This window comes from Onychostruthus taczanowskii, unplaced genomic scaffold (genome assembly GCF_017590055.1).
Source record: "Onychostruthus taczanowskii isolate IOZ18803 unplaced genomic scaffold, ASM1759005v1 scaffold4, whole genome shotgun sequence".
Lineage (NCBI taxonomy): Eukaryota > Metazoa > Chordata > Aves > Passeriformes > Passeridae > Onychostruthus > Onychostruthus taczanowskii.
This window is the reverse complement of record NW_024501459.1, coordinates 14253852-14269251: the sequence shown is the minus strand read 5'-3', so window position 1 is coordinate 14269251 and position 15400 is coordinate 14253852. Positions and strand designations below refer to the sequence as shown.

General features: G+C 42.2%; 1 protein-coding gene across 1 annotated transcript; it reads right to left on the bottom strand.

Annotated features, from left to right (window-relative positions):
- Positions 1 to 315: 315 nt before the first annotated feature.
- LOC121340118 (fatty acid-binding protein 5) lies at positions 316 to 5688 on the bottom strand. The gene is made up of 4 exons (XM_041412565.1): positions 5390 to 5688; positions 2450 to 2622; positions 1380 to 1484; positions 316 to 1246 (listed from the first exon to the last, which is right to left on the bottom strand). The coding sequence occupies exons 1-4, from the start codon at positions 5463 to 5465 to the stop codon at positions 1196 to 1198; spliced, it is 405 nt and encodes a 134-aa protein (XP_041268499.1). The 5' UTR covers positions 5466 to 5688; the 3' UTR covers positions 316 to 1195.
- Between the last annotated feature and the right edge of the window lie 9712 nt (positions 5689 to 15400).

Sequence of the window (15400 nt, the reverse complement as noted above, 5' to 3'; positions counted from 1 at the left end):
CAGATTTTTCTGTTTGAGTAAGGTCAGTAATATGATACATGCACTGAGCAGCTAAAATCTCAGAAGTAAAAATTGATTATGCAATGACAGATGAAGAAAACAGGACCTGTGCAATTGCATGATCCCCAAGGCTCATGAGTTTATGGAAACTTTCCTGTCACCAAATGGTTTCACTTTTAGGACATGCTTGTCTGGTATCACAGAAATTCACCTAAACCTTTTTAATTTTTGTCTCATCTGACATCTCTTTGGCAGAATAGTAGCACGATAGGCTCTGTTTCCCAGCCAGTGTAAAAGTAATACTCAAGACACTGATATTTCTGATTATTTATTATGGCACTTCAAAGCATATATACTCCATTGCTAGGTGTTTCAAACAAGTTTAAAAAAAAAAAAAAAATGAGGCTTTAGGTTTTAGGCAGTATTTCAGCAATTTTTGTTAAGAATTTTTAGAATGTTACCAGATATGGAACAAGAGTTTTGCTAGGAAGAGTCTTCATAAAATAAGGCTTCCTTTCAAGAAAGTGTGTATGTGCTTGCTTAGATTTATCATGTTCATTGGCTTACTGGTATATCCTGAGATTAAGAAAACTGTGGGTATTATACATTGAGAAATTCTGTGGATATTATATATTGAAAAAACTGTGAGTATTATATATTGAAATTAAGAAAACTGTGGGATTGAAACACAAAAACCCCAAACTAACCCTGAAAATCCATTCCTCTACTTAAACACCAATTTAGCTTATCTCATATTTATACCCACACAATTCTATTTACTTTGTAACATGGGAATTAGAAAAAAGATTCGAAGTTTGGGCTGTGGAGTTGTTCCAATTTCAAATTTTACTATCTTAGAAAGCAGGGATGTTTGTGATATATTGGCTTGTTTTGTGCTGAAGGCAGATTGTAGTAGAGCCTAAAACCAAAATGTTAGTTTTTTTTTTTTAAACCTCACTTAAAATTCCACTAGTAACAATGTTTCCACTTCATATACTCAACAATTTTATTTAATAGCTTAAGTTCAGAATAGTTACATAATAGTTACATCACGGCTTTTAAAAAGAATTGCACTCAGCTACTCAGTCCATTGAAATACTAGAAAACAGGGAAAAGGAAAACATGGAGTGAAAAGGAGCTCTGTCCACTGAACTGAGTTGTTTGCAGCAAGTTCCTACTGAACCTGAAGATGTCCTCATGCCTTCTGGTAGGTTCTAATACACTTGACACCATTCATGTCACACTCCTAGAAGATAAAGAGATGGATTTATTAATTTACCTCTCAAAGCAGACCAACAGGGAGAAAAGACATGTTAGGAGTTATATTTCAGGCTACCAGCCAGCCGCACTTGGGGACCAGAAAGTGGGACTGAACTCACCACCACCAACTGTCCATCCACGAGCTTCCTTGTTATTGTGGTCTTCTTGCCATCCCATTCCTGCTCTTGAATCAATGACCCATCATCTTTTAAGCTGACAAGAGTCTGAAAGAAGAACCTGACCATCAATATTTTCCCCATGACATTTGGGCAGCACTGAGGCTTTTCAACACTTTATTCCAAATGAAAGATTCCCACCCCAGCTCACCCAATAATAATTTTATCATTGACAACTATAATGCCGGAAACTATCTTAAACATTTTATCCACCCTCTTCTTACAGTAACTAACTCACTGCTCATTCACTCACTGCTCTGACACATTTCTGCATCAGACAAACCTTTGAGAGCATCCACAATTTCAATTAACAGGAGCAGAAGATGTTCTCTGTTCATCTCTTTGTTACATGGGCTTTGAGCTTTTGTGTAGCATTTATCTGATCATGCAATAATAGATGAACTGAAAGTGTGTGGCTGGAGGGAGGGGGGTGATAAACAGAGAGCACTCACAGGAGGAAATGACATATATCCTTTGCTTTTTCCCTCCTTTGGGATAAATATTCTCCCTTCTAGGTGCAAGGAGAAAGCCTTTGCCTTCTAAAACTGGAGTTTAGTGCCTGTAATTCACATGGTTACCTTGCTGTCTATGATCCCACCCCACACTGAACCAGGCTCTCTTGTTATGCAAATAAGAGACAGAGCAAAAAGGTTAACCCTAGGGCTGAATTGCCTCTGATTAAACATCAATGGCATTTTTTTCCACAGGCTTCAAATGAAGTGGCATTTGGCTTTAACAGGGATTTAGAGGTCTGTTAGTTTTACTAAAGAAACGCTTCTGCTACAAAATGCAAACAGCAAAATACACAAGACTATTGATTTCAGCACTCTCCCTCTTTGGAATTTGCTTAATCCATGTTAAAAAAAAAATATTTCAATGAGACTTACAGAGACAACTGCTCATTGAACAAAGCACTGTTAGTGTGGATGTCAAAACTGATTTTAAAATAGCACCTCCCTCTGTAAAACACCCAAAGAATTGCCTTTTTTCAACAGAAAGTCTAGTATACTGACCTGAGTTTTCCTGCCATCTAATGTATTTTCCTCAAATTTCTCACCAAGCTTGAAGCTGAACTGTGAAGTTTTGAAGGTGCTTTCTGTTTTCATGGTGATTGTGTCCCCATCCTGAATAATGTAAACGTCTGGTTTGGCCATGCTTCCCATTTTCCTCATAGCCATACCCACACCTGCAAGGGGAGAGGCACAGAGTGTCACAAAGTCAGTTAAACCCTCAGGCTTAGGGCCACACAAGAATTCAAATACCTAATTCCCATTTAATTAGGAACTTAAGTACACTTGAGAATCAAAGCTCAAGAGCCACAAAGAAAGAGGATGTTTTAAATTTTCCACAGATGAGGAAGGAAAAAAGCTTATTTGGAGAGTTACTCTTTTGTTTCCTCAGAGAGCTAAAGTTAAATTTATTTTGCCCTCTAGAGGATTTCTAGATATCCCAAAACTCAGCACCGATCTTTTTTTTCAAACAGAAATAAATAGCAAAAAGGAAAACAAACACAAAAGCTTAAACTAAACTAAAATTATTCTCTTCAAATTCTGAGCACTTAAAAAAGTCTACAAATTATTTTTATTGACAGATTAATCCACTTTATTCAAACTTAATAAATACCCTTCCATTAATTTGTACACCGTTGCAAACATGCCATTTTTAATTAAATTTCATATTTTACATCCTGTTTAGAAAGTATGGAGTTGTGAATTAGAAAATCATTATCATAGAAAATAGTGCTTAAACACACATTCAAAAGACAGAAATGGAGAAATGAGCAATTTGCAAATGCTGAAAACTCATGATCTGGAGACAGCAGCCCTCAAAACTCCTCAGACACACCCTGCTTCAGCTGCTGCTTCCACTGTTGGCTTGAATCTTTTTGATCTGAAGGATGAAAACACAAATAAGAGGGCAGCAAGCAACAAACGTGAATCCATCAATCCAAAATATTGATATGCAAATGGGGCAGAAAGTACCACCAAGTCAGTGAGTGCCTGGGTTCTGCAACTGGAATAGTTTAAAAATGTTGTCAGGTATCAACACAGCACTCCCATGGTATGTGGAGGTAAGGCTTGAGTCCTTGAGAGGGAAATAAAGTACTTTCCAGACACTGCTTCTCCAGACTCGAATGAGATTCCACAACTGCGCCTTAAGCTTGAGTCCACAGAGAAAAAACAGTTATTCTCAGTCCAGCTTTTCTGATCAGGACTGGAAATGATTGCCACAGTAACCTCCACACACATTCTGTTGCTGTAGTCCAGGCCAGAGTACTCAGGGAGTTATTTGATCAGCTACAGCTCGGGAGCCAACTAAACAGAGATGAACTGCATGTCTTCCATATGGCAAGAAGTGAAATTCCAACTTCTTTGTCCTCAAATGTTCTTTTGCACAGAATGAGCAGAATCTGCGTGGTCTTATTTATGGTACATCAGTAGGATCAAAGGCAGAGTTTCACAAGTAGCCAGCAAGCGTGAAATCCAGTAAATGACTGGCTCCTAAAATATGACTTGTTCTAAATTTAATTGCCCAAATTGCAAATGTAAAATGGAAAAGTGACTGGGTTTATGATTTCAATCTAAAACCAAACAACAGTCTGGTTCTGCCTACACATGGGAGGTGTCCTGCAGTTACAGCACATAATTTCTACTTTGAAGTTGCAACTTGGCACACGCCTAGGTCTGGCCATTGGACATCAAGGCACCAAGGCGTCCTAATCCATGGCTCACCCAAGATGAGCTTTAAATTCTTGAATTTCCTCCAAAGTCTCCCACAGAGTTCAGTCCAAAAGGTTTTCTCATATCATACCTATCACATACTGACAGGCCTCCCAAAATGTAATTACAGCCACCACTGTCTGCAGAGCATAAATGCAGTGATGCTTTTTGTATTTTACGTGAAGAACGCAAGACCTAAATTTCTTCTTCTCCTCCCTCTAAGGATAAGCCTACATCTTCTGCCTCTTGAGAAAATATCACGGCTTTCATCTGTGAATAAATTGTAGAAAATAATAGCTCCTGGGCCATATAGACACTGCTAGGTATCTATCACCTGTCAGCCAGGATGCTCACAGGAAAGTGGCAACTCAGATCTTGCAGATGAGGCTCCTGGTCTGTTAGGTGTGTTCATCCGGTGACTTCATGTTACAAAATGTAGGGCAGCCTGGACGCAGGGATAACAAGCCAGGACCATCTCCCTGAGATAAAGGTGTGACTACCCACAGAAGAAAGCAGGCAAACAGCCTCCGGCAGGGCAGCCGGCTGCCGGTTACCCACAGGCAGCTGATCCAGTTTGTCTTTCTCAGGAGGAGACACCCAAGGTGACTCGGCGGGAGGCAGCCCCGGCTCAGCAGGTCTGTGTGCGGCCGCTCGGGCGGGCTGACCCGGCGCTGCCGTGCGGCAGCCGCCCCGCTCGGGGCCGGGGCCGGGGCGGCCCGAGCCCCCGCCCGGGCATTAGCGGGGAGGGAGGGGCGAGCCGGCCTAATCGCAGCCGGGCTGCCGGCACCAGCTGGTAATCCCGGCTGCTGCGGAGGGAGGCGGCGGCGGGGAGGGCGCAGCGCTGTGCGGCGGGAAGGTGCCTGCCGGTGCCGGCACCTGCCTCACAGCAATTACGATGCAAAAAGGGTCGCTGACATCTTTAGGACGCGGAGCCAGAGGCGGCAGCAATCCCGCCACGAAAGCTCTGCTGCCGGCCAGCGCTCCGTTCCCGGAGCCGAGAGGGCGCGGAGCCCCCGGCGCTGCATCCCGGAGAATCCCGGCGTCACCCCCGCAGCCGCCGCCCACCCGCGGCTCTCGGCCGGGCTGCATCCCACCCTCGGGCCCGGCTCCGGGACCACGTTCTCCGCGGACCTTGGACAGAGCCTCGCCGGCCGGCAGCGACAGCGCATCCCCGGGGCGGCATCCCGGCATCCATCCCTCCCTCTCGGGGGCGGGGAGCCGCCGGCTTCTTACCCAGCTCCTTCATGTACTCCTCGAAGCCCTCGCTGGAGACGAGGCACCATTTACCCAAAAACGCGTCGATGGCCATGGCGGCGGCACTGGAGCTGATGGCGTCCCCGTAGAAACGTGAAGGCAGAAGGACGGGCTGCAGCGCGGCCGCGGCCGCCTTTATAGCCGGGCCGGCAACATGTGCTGCCGGGAAGAGCCAATGGGGCTCCCGCCGCGCCCCGGCCCCTTCCCCGCCGAGCCCCCGCCCGGCGAGTCCCGCCCGCGGCGGCGGCAAGAGCGGGCACGCCGCGGCACTGCCCGCCCTCCGCCCGCACACACGCTCACGCACACGGACAGACACAGACACAGACACACTGACACACACACACAGGCAGGCACACTCACATGCACATGCACAAATAGACAAGCACACAGAGAAACGCGCACTCACGCTCTTACACACACGGACTCCCAACCCCTCTTTGCACCCCAGCTCGGCAACGCCCAGGAGCGGTGGGACACTGCCAGAGCTGTCCCGCCGAGGGATGCTGTGGCCTCAACGCTCCTGCGAGCACAAACTCCATCCGGCGTGGTGAAAGAGTCCAGCGTGCTGAGTGCTGGTACCCATGCGCTCCTAGCTGGACTCTGAATGTTAAATTATACTGTTTATTACACGGCATGGTTTTTTTGAAGGCTGAGTCAAAAAAAAAAAAAATCATCATATTGCACAGAGACAGAGCAATAAGGCATCAGCATCCCAAAGCAGTTTATTGGGTTTGATTGCCAGCCTTCCCAACAACTCCCCAACTCCCACTGGTACATCACATATTATTGAACTACAGCAATCCATAGTTACTGTGACCCGGGAACAGACCTTCTACATACACACAGTGGTCAGTTCAGCAAACAAAATCAATGAAAATACAGAATTATTGTGGGTGCTTGCAGTACTCAGGAAAAATCAAACCTGAATGCAACCTCATGCCTTAGCATTGGAAAAAAAATGGAGATATGATATCTTGGTTTTAGTCCATCCTGAACTACAATTCCTACTTCTTAAAGGAAAATGCTGCAGCTGCCACTATTGTACACTGGCACAGAAGTGGCATTATAAAATATACTTTCTCAACAGGCCCTGTGAAGTTTTGACCAATCTTTTGTCAAATTCCCTCAGGTAAGTGATTTACTGTCATAATCTGTGAGGAAGCAGCTACTATTAAGTCTCAAAAAAAAAAATCTGATTCCAATGTACCCCCAAAATTTGTTTCCAACATCAGGGTTATGCCAATCTCTGCCTCTTTTGGCCTTGTATTCACACTGGATGATGTGTATCACACAGCTACTTTCTCCTGTCTGGAAAAAGAGAAATGTGAAGATACATCTGGTATCTCAAGGTTTTTTTATGGAATAACAGTTACTACACTTCTCTGACAGTACTTTCATGAAGGAGTTTGAGATGAAGGTATCAAAACCAGAGGAGACAGCAAGGCAGATTCCATGCTGGTTTCAGCATTTCCCAATATGAGAAAGTGCCATAAAGCCAAAAGTTTTGCAGCAAAGAGGACCTTTTCCTTTACGCTTTTTTTGTGATACAACTTCAAGAGCAGCTAGAAGTTTCAAGACTTTGTAGAAAATCAAATTTGTCATACACAAAATAAACAGATAATGTTTGAACTGATATTAAAAAAAAAAAATTCCTCTAACTATCCTTCTCTACAGAGCTGTCCTTAATTACTTTCTGCTTCTCTGACTATATGCTTGCTTTTAATATGCAAAGAACATTATAGCCTCTGCTCATAAGACAGCAAGTCACATTGCTTTTTTTGTGTTATGAAGTAGGTATATTGAAACACAAGACTTTCAACATTCTTCCACTTTTTTTTTCTTTAATTTAATTTTGTGTGTGTCTTGTGTAAGAGATTTCAGAGTAGTTGTTAAATTAGGCCGATGTTTACTGACTAATTCATGATAGTTGAATCAACATGCTGTCCATGCTGCGGTTCTCTGGTTGCTTACAGAAAGGATAAATGAAAAGCCATTAGATTAGGGATCAAACAGAATCATCCTTCAGGAATTAGGAAGTCTTCAGTCTTGTAAAGCGGGGACAATTTCTAGAAATAGAAATCTTGGCTTTACTCCATGTGCACTAGCAAATAATTTTGGATCCACATTTCTGCAGTGCTGCCTGCAGATGGCTTATGATATGCAAATGGTAGTCAGGTATAAGTGCTGATAATGCAGCAGAAGATGTAAAATCCACTATTTCCATCTAGTGGTGAGACAGTATTCCTGGATCTGAAGTACCTGAAGATCCAGTTACCCACCTGTGCTCAACACTGCTACAGTTTTGAATCCTCCCACAAGTCATTTGGTCTGATTTATTCTCCTCACAAATTTTTCAGGTCTAGGCATGTAAGTTCGTACAAGACACAAGAAGAAAAGATACTCTTATCTCTCTTTTCAGAAATGCAGATTGTTAGTATACAATGAAAAAATCTCACTCAATTCTTACAAAGTTCTAAGGTTTTGCAAATTAATCAATCCAGTGATATGGATTACTGTCTGAGATGGATCAATGCCGCATCTCAAAACTTCTTTGAAACAGAATAGTGTTGAAACTGTCCGTGTAGCAAATAAAGTATCTATAGGGGCCAGAGATGTATTCTTCTGGGTAAGGTACAAGTGGCCTGGGCTACAAAATATACATTGTTTCTTAACTCAGCAGTACCATATATATTTGCTAAATACGGCTCCTACTTTGGGAGGGAAACTAAAATGTTCAGACATCCAGAGGTGCTTGAACCACAGGGATTCAATCCTGTAAATCTCAATTCCTGCCTGATTTGAGGCTGACATCATAAGCAAACCTTTTGTGTTTGTGTACTCTCCTCTTTAGATATATGAAAAGAGAAGCAGCAAATACATGCTACCCTATGGACAGTGTTGAATCCCTATGCCACATATTATTATTTCAGTGCAGACAGAATACATTCTCTGAAATTGTGCTCATTTTCACAATGATCTATATATTGTCCAAGAAAAGGAGAATCAAATTTGCAATGAGAAGTGTAAATTTTTCTGAGGAACTGAGCTGCACGACAAGCACGTAGCCACATTTAGGAGCAACCACCACCTTGGCAGCTTGAGCCTAACCAGGGTGAATGCTTTCCTGAGGTAGTCAAACCCTTGCACTCTGTAGGATGGGAGGGTATTGCAGCTCTTCATTAACAAGTGCAAGGCAATGTGCACAGAGGCCTTCATTCTTCTCCTTCGGGCAGGTGCACGTCGTGCAGTGATGCTTCATCCAACGTGGGAGCTGTGGCCAGCAGTGTTTGAAGTTTCTCTTCACGTAGCCATAGATTCACTTCCTGCATGCAAGCTAAGCCATATTTTGTCTTTTGGAGTCACAATACCTGCTGCTTGGGCAGGCACAGCACCACCTCCTCGTCTGCAACATGTCACTAATCAAGTTCCTTAGGAGGTGTAACTTTTTCCCTAAACCTTTACTCATTAAACTGCCCATATGTTTAACTTGGAGGGAACCCAATCTGATAGAGCTGTGCTCTACTGTGTAAGGGAGGATCTCGCTTTCCTTCTAGTATACAGACATATTGTGTATACAGACCACCTTTTCTAAGTGGTAGTCTTCTTTTAGATAAGATAACCTCTTGAAAAAGCCTTAAAAAAATGGTCAGGAAAACTGGACATCAACTGCCAAAATTTTACTCTTTGGCTTATCCCTAGCTGTCGAAAAAAGGTAAAGCAGTCTATGAATAATAGCTACTCACCCTCAAGGCATGGATGGGGAAAATTGCATAGGTAGCAGAGTTTTGTTTCTGTTTCCTTGTTGTACAAGTGTGGTTTTCCCTTCCCAGCCATGTCATCACCAGGCAGGCATGATGAAACACGTGCTACTGTTGCCTAGCTGGCCTAAGGAAGCTTTGCCACTCAATAGATGTTTGCTTGGGCAATACTAGACCAGGGATTATGAAGCAACAACACACGAACCTGCAAGTTTTCCTTTGTATGTCAATGTGCACAAGATCTCCCGGCGTATCAGCATTTCATTACCTCTGAGCTAGAAGAGCTGGGCATAGCTTTGTTTTATCAATGACTCTGTGCAGTACATCTGGTTTTGAGTCAAAACAAAGCCATATTGCTTTGGAGCATGGAGACCCATGGGTCATGGGTCCAAAGAATCCTTACTGTGGATGTGGAGACTGCTGCATCTGCCCTGGTAGGCAGCAGCCGGGGTGGACAGGCTCACGTGTGCCGGCGCCGCAGTGCTGCTCACGCCACAGAGCATTACTGCATTACTATAATGCAATTAGCGCGCTGGCAGCCTGAGCCCAGCTCCTGCACGTTGTCAGCAGCACGTTCAAAGCAAAGTTAAAGGGAAATGCTTCTAGGGCAAAGTTTACTGTGGCAATGGTGTCACAGCTCACCGATTGAAGCCTGCCTCAGTGATGAGAGAGAAAGCTCCAGAAGCCTGCAGGGATTTGGAAGAGGACTTCAGGACTCATTTTCCTCATTCCCAACAAAAAATTTTTGGATGTCAGATCCAGCCCAGGTCACAGTGACTGCAGATATGTGAGCTGGTACCTAACTTCAGAAGCTTTGAAAAGTCCTTTTTATTTAGCAGCAGTATCTACCCTGAACAGTAAACATCCACATATAAAAATAAAAAGCATTTTTATTTATCTTCAGAATTTTATAATCAGCATAGTCATTACAATGCTAAAAAAGATATTAGGGTGACTACAAATCTTCCATAGCTGTAGTTTTAGCACTGAAAAAGCCTTTGATCCATGTAAAACAAAAGCTCATTAGTAAGGAATACCTGCTCACAGAAGAGACTTTCAGAACACAAATACTCTGGCATGGCTTTTAGAAACATCAGATGTACAAAAAAAGTCATCCTAAATTATGTCTCTGTAAATAAAGACAAATAAAACTTCAACTTTGTCCTTTCTGTGCAGTCTGGAACAATAAGGACATAAGGGAAAAGACACAGAATGTCAAAATTATTTGGAATAGGTAATGACAAAACAAATATTTTTACCAATTTTACCAATAATAAATAATTAGATTATGAAATTTGGAATCAATAAAGTACAGATGTACCCACTGGATTTTAAAAGGGTGTATATAAAAATTTAGCTTTTTTCCTTGATTGCGTATTATAAGTAGAGTTCCATTACTGAGGATATTGATCAAGCACTGTAAAGGGAATCAGGAAAAAAACAAGGTTTCATTTATAGTTATAATCATACTTCTCATTCTCAGGATGTCACAAAGGAGAGCATCATAGTACAGAAATTTGAAGGGCAGAGCCTGACACTAACACTCTACAGAGGAAGTGTTTTCTCATTGTGATGTGGATACCAACACCTTTCCCAGGAAAGCTGGAGAGGGGCTGCAATTGCTCCTCTTCCTGTTGGCCAAAATCATGTAATAGGGTGTTAGGAATATGTGTAGGCTGTCTACCTGGCCAGGACTCCCAAAGGACTTCATCCTGGGATGAAAAGGGCTTAGGTGTAAAACGCCTGAGGCACAGTTGATGGGGGGTCCTTTCCACCAAACAGCACAAGCATTCTCACACCTGCACACAGCAGGAAGAGAGAGGCTCTCTGGGCTGCTGCTCAATGTAAAAAAGCTTCCAGTTCTGACTCACTTTTCAAGATCTCCTTTTTCACTGACTGCAGAAGAACATTGGGGGAAAACCCTTTGGAAGCTAAAGCTAATTTTTACTATTAACACATTCCCATTGCCAACATGCTAGGTTTGCAAAGAGGGTTGACTAAATGACTTGTGTTCAAAAGTCTTGTAAGAAAATTTTTGCCTCTGGCATCTCAAGCTACCATGCAGGACAAGCAGGTATTTTCCAGCTTGCTCTTCTAGACTTGAAAAGTCTCATGCTATTTGGGTTTACATCCCTGATTCCATCTCAAGATTTGATTTTACATATTTACATTTTACCAGAGAAAATCTGTAAGGAAGTAGGAAATTACACTGCAATTCTCTGATTTGTTCCTGTGCTTCTGCCAAAAGATTTTGGTACTGACTGCCACCTTTTCTTTCATGTGTAATTTAACTTGATACCAAACTAGCTGTTTGAAGGAAAGAAGTCATCACCTGATCCTTAAATTTCTCATTCCCAGCAAATGCTCTGAAATTCATTTGAGCTGTGGATTTTGCAGTTAAGTTCTATAAATCTTTATCTATAAAAAGATACTTTAAAAACTCCATGAAAATATTTATTGTTTATTTTATTCATGCAAGTGACTTGAACGATTCAGATTCCCCAACAGTGAAAAGACAATTCCGTGCATCCATGCAAGAACTGTGTTAGAGAGGACAAATTTGCTGGCTTTGCATGCCAACCATGTTATTTTTACAGTAAGGTTGGTCTTTGACTCCTTGTTGAAAAAGGGTGGAGCGTTCAAATGAAACAGAGGAGTAGTGCCTGAGTAAGGAAGGAACCTGCTGCTTTGCCTCCTACCTGTCCTCTGAACTTCCTGCAGGGATTGCCAGTCTGAATTGTGAAAATCTGTCCACTAAGGATATTTTCCCAGGCTTTGCTCCTATTGACCAAGCATCCCCTTCACAAACTTGTATGCTTTGCACCAAAACATGCCCCACTTTTCCAGCTATTTTGCCTTAAAAGAAATATTCATTCATATGGAAACAAGTCAAACTCACCTCTTCCAGTGAAGCACAATGCAAAGATCTCCTTTGATGTGCTATTAACCTCTGCCATTAACACTGCCAGTAGGTAGGAGACTGCTTTAACAGTCAAACAGAATCTCTAGGCTTGCCTTAACTCTGCTTTCAAGTACCACTTTGGAACTTCAGGAGTCATGATCAAAACAGCTCAGCAGCTCCTTTGTCTTGGCACCCCTAACATCTGTCCCTGGGCACATCCTTAGTTTTGTAAAATCCTGAGAAGACCAGCTCAATGTAAAGACCGTTTTTTGTTAAGTTAATCAGAAGCCAAATACCACCTCTAGCTGTTCATGCTGCTCCATCCCAACAGTCATCAGGTTACAGAGCAAGGCTGAGCAGGAAGCAGAGAACACGGAGTGGTCCACCAGCAGCAGAGTACCTTGGCTGCTTGAAGCTACTGCATGCTCTTGACAAACAATAAAAGGGGCTCAGAAGAGTGACTCAGGCCTTCCAAGGGGAAAAGGGGAGCCTGGATGAGATCAAACAATACCAGTAAGGAAAAAGACCATAAGGCCAAGAGATGGAGAAGGCAGAGAAGTGCATCTGGAAGAGGCATCACTGACAGGCAATGTGCTGGTCTCAACGTGACTCCAAGCCTCTCAGTGGAAAGGCAGGGCCTGCATCCAGGGAAACTGGTTGCACATGGAGTTGGTGAGGTGGGCAGTGAGCCAGCAATTCTTAAAACTGGAAGGAGTGTACATGTGTGTAGGAGATACACTTGAAAGCAAGCATCTTGAGAACTGTTAAACACAGTCCCAGGATATTCAACTTTTGAGGGGTTTTTCTGGCTTCCTTATATCACATAAACTCCTTGGTCATTTAAAATTCAAACAAGCAGAGATGAAGAACTTGCAATGCTCTCTAACACTGCTGCTCCTAGTTGAAATATTTAATAAAAATAACATTATCTTTTTCTAAAAACAGTGCTGCAGACACTTAAAAAGGGAATACCTCAGCCAGGTTGTGTTATCTGAATGGCATATTCATCCATTTCAAGACTATTTTCCCTATGCACTGATAAGAATGTCTAAATAAATAGGTATTTGTACAATGAAAAGATCTAAGATGATTCTAATAATTGCTGAATCTCCAGGCATTAGAGATTTAGTCATTTTAATGTCATCACCTGCTATCAGACATCCTACATGGCCATGGTATGTGCATGGAGGCAATCCTAGTTTTTTAGGGTCTGTTCCAGTTCCTTTTATAATTGGGCAAGCACCCACATTTTTGGTGGGATACAATAATCAAGATTAGTGGGCTAAAAAAATAACAGCATGCAAAGTCAATGCTCACCCAGACACGCTTTGTTGTGCATGAGTGACCTTAATACCCTGTACATCCCCAGTGCTGGCCTGTGCGTGTCAGGAAGCTGTCAGAGCTTTGTTTCAGGCAATCAGCAGCAGGAGCCGGGAGCGCAGGAGCAGCTTGCAGCAAAGCTATCTAAATGCTCAGGGAAGAAAGTCATTACAGATTATCTTTAGCATACTTGAAAAATAAATTCGTACCTTTATCTCAACGATACAGGGAGAGAAATTTTCTACATATTAGCATAGTAATCATCAGAGGAGTGCCTTCTTGCTCATCTTGCTTGTTTATATCACTCCAGTATCTAGTAGTCTCGAGGATGCACATTTTTAGCTTGATTTTTCTGTCCTGTAGGTTTTGCTTTACACGTTGCATATTAAAAACCCAGCCATTACTTCTTTTTCATGCATGAAATGTATCAGAGCTTTATCACTGCAAACTGCAGCTCCCAGCACCCACAGCAAAAGCAGCACCAGCCTACATCTCACCCCCTGAATTGATGGTGATCTCTCAATGGCAAACTGGCAGGCCTTTGGCCTAACCTAAAAAGGAAGGTTGGGCATGTGTGGATTAAAATGAAAGCACTTAGCTAAAGTGTGTGTTTTTACAGAGCAGGATGCCTATCCATGCTAGTAAAGTAAAAAAATAAACCATCTTTCTTTATCAACAGAAGGGATTCATTTTGGTGATAAAAAACTAGCTAGGATCTTCATTTTTCTCCCTTTTCTATTCATAAATATAAGCCCTAATCTTGGGCCAAAATAAATACTGTAGAAACTTAATTATTATTAATATTTAATTATTAATTACTTAACTCCTGTTTAACTCTCTAAGCACTTATAGATGGCTATTTAAGATGGATATAGGCACTTCAAATTAAAACACAAGTTTTGTACACTGATGTACAGACTGTCAGAGAAAGAAAAAACCCCTCAGAAGTCATTGATATGCTAGAGTAAGAGGGCTTTTAAGCATATGAATATATGATTAACCAGGGGAACAATAACTGCGCGTAGGTCTCCCACTTGAACAATTCCCACTTTTCCCACAAAGCTTTTTCAGATAAAGTCATGGTATATGATGTTGTTCTAAACTGTGGGGAAAACAAAACAAAATAGAACAAAACAACCTGTCCTTTGAACATTCTTATTTCAATGTGGTCCTCTTCTCTATGGTACTCCTCTAGCTTGATGGGATTTAAAATCCTCTCTGTTTCAGGTGTTCTCATAACCCCTCTGCTGTAACAGAGCTCAGTAGCAGGTTTAGCAGCTCAGCACTCCAAAACCACTCTGAAGAGCTAGTGGCCTAATAAAAAAATAAGGGTTCCAGTGCAGAGAAGGTATTTATCCCAGACAAATTTATTCACATTCTTGTTCCCACATCCAAATTTCATTGAATCATCTTATCTCCCACTCTTCTGTTTGCTGCAAACACATGGGAAACACCCAATGTCTTTAGCACAGCTCTCCTCCTCCAACACAAGACATCACCTTGACTTCAATATTCTAATGAAGAACTTGCAAAGAATTATTACCTTGATAGTGCCATTTAGAACCACCCTACTTTCAGAATGGACAGTGTCCATTTAATAATCTTGGCCAAAGTGAAGTAAAACTAGTTTCAGATTTGTGTCCTAAACCTGCTGCCAACTTTGGAAATACATGTACTAGTTTTAGAGAAATCAGGTTTTTGATTATAAAAAGGTAGAAGCAGAACCTCTCAAGAGTACCACACCTGCAATCCTCAAAACTGGAACTACATTTTTGCTATGAACAAAACTGATGCACACGAAACACATGTGCAGGTGACACCTTCACCTGCACAGCCTGAGGAGAGATCGACCCTTCCAAACCCACAGAGTTTTGCAATACAGATGAGACACCTAAGCAGTTACTTTAATAAATAATAGGGCTGGACATGGGACTATAAACACCAAATAAAGTTCTCCCTTTGATCTTTCTAAAATAGTTAATGAAATATCCCAAAAGTGAGTGACAAAAC